The sequence below is a fragment of the Bison bison genome, unplaced genomic scaffold (assembly GCF_000754665.1).
Source record: "Bison bison bison isolate TAMUID 2011002044 unplaced genomic scaffold, Bison_UMD1.0 scf7180017864531, whole genome shotgun sequence".
In the NCBI taxonomy this organism is placed as follows: domain Eukaryota; kingdom Metazoa; phylum Chordata; class Mammalia; order Artiodactyla; family Bovidae; genus Bison; species Bison bison.
Window position 1 is genome coordinate 6843300 of NW_011495081.1, and position 1664 is coordinate 6844963.

At 63.0% G+C, this 1664-nt stretch overlaps 1 protein-coding gene across 1 annotated transcript in view; it reads right to left on the minus strand.

Annotated features, from left to right (window-relative positions):
• Positions 1-776, minus strand: part of WT1 (Wilms tumor 1) — a 51549-nt gene extending 50773 nt beyond the window's left edge. The window contains exons 1-2 of the mRNA XM_010831882.1: positions 566-776; positions 9-457 (exon numbers count right to left, since the gene is read on the minus strand). Coding sequence (XP_010830184.1) covers positions 9-457; positions 566-776 — 660 coding nt within the window. The remainder of the gene's footprint in view (positions 1-8; positions 458-565) is intronic.
• Positions 777-1664: the final 888 nt, after the last annotated feature.

The window sequence follows — 1664 nt, forward strand, 5'->3', positions numbered from 1 at the left end:
GAGGGTACGGCCGGCAGCAGCGCGTTCAGGTCCCGCACGTCGGAGCCCATCTGCTGTGACTCAACCCCGGACGTTCCGCGGGCCCTCCGGCTTTGCAGACGCTCGGCGCTCGACTCCGCCTCGCCTAACTTGGCCCAGATGCCTTCCGGACCCCGGATCCCCGGCAGCTGGGGCTGCTGAAGGCACCCAGGCCCGGGCCGGAGCGTGTGCGAAGACGCCGGCTCCGGGGCACACGTGGACGCCGGCTCTTGCCGCAGGAGGAAGTCCAGGATCGCGGCGAGGAGGCGGCGGGGCCCCGGCTCCTGGGCTGCCGTCCGGGCTCTGGGTGGGTGGGTGAGTGAATGAGTGGGAGGGAGGGAGGGAAGGGGGGAGCGGATAGGCGGTCGAGTTGCTAGAGCCCCCGAGTGTGGGCGCTGCCTTGAACTCCTTACCCCAGCTGCCTGGCTGCCCCCAGCTTCTCAAAGCTCAAATAAGAGGGGCCGGCGGCGGGGGAGGAGGAGGAGTCAGGAGTCTCGGCGGCTCCATTCACACCGCAGCCCTAGCGGATCCAGGCAGGGCGCGCGACTCCTTGGGGGCGTCCTCGCAGTGCGGGTGGGGGGCGGGCCAGAGGGAGCGTCCCTCTCAGAGACACCCTCCTCTCCTACCCGCCACGCGCTCTTCGCTGGCCTGTGGGACACAGGCCTCCCCCCCACCTCCCCTTCTCGGCCTTCGCGAGTGTGGGCGCCTCGGGGCACTGGCGAGCCGCTCCAGGTGAGCAGGGAATGTCCCCCCTGCATCCCTGTGTGGTGAGGGTGGGGATGGGGTTGTTAATCGGGGAGGGCGGGTTGGAGGGAGGGGCAGGGGGCTCCACGAGGGCGGAACTTCGGAATAGCTGCAGAGAACTTTTCCTGGACTTCAAAAAGGAGGATTCCTTGCTTTGCGCCCGCGAGTCCGGCTCTTGCTTCTAGAGCCGTCAGACTGGACTGGTGGTCATAATCTCAGAGTCACTGGGGAGCGGGGTGGCTTTTTGTGGATTCCAGAGGCCAGACTCAGGCGTAGGTGGGTGACCTGGAGGTTGCATCAATTTAATAAACGGAGCGTAATTCCATTGACTGGTGACATGGTGAGGTTTGCGCCCAGAGAAGGGCGGTTTCCACGTACCTGAAATCGGTGCCAGCGACACTTCGTCTCCCTTTCTAGTGAGGAGTATCTAACTCTTCGACGGTGACGCCGGGAAAACAGAATGGCGGCTAGTTTGGGAGGAAAGAAAACCCTTAGGGAAATGCCCAGATTCCGGTTGGAGAATCCTGGCGCCGAATGTGGAGGGTAGGGGGTGAGGAAGGTTTGGATACAAGTCCTTGGAGGTGAGATTGGCTCCCGGAGCGGCTCCTGCTGAGCTCTGCCTCCGCTCATTCCAGTCGGGAGTACCACTCTGGATGCGCGGTGACTGCCCAAGAGGCACAAGCCAGGTTAAGGGGACGGAGAACCTCAAGCGGCCCAAGGCAGGGTTCTTACCGTTGGGAGCTCCCAGAGCCTGGCGCAGCCAAATCAGGTTCCTGGCTCTACCTAGTCATTCTTTGGGAGTCCCGCGCCCCAGAACAGGTGTTTGAGGTTTTGTTTAGTTTTGTTGGTTTTTCTAAAATAGCCGGCTTCTATCGGAAAGGAGACCCTAGGCTAGAAGCGCC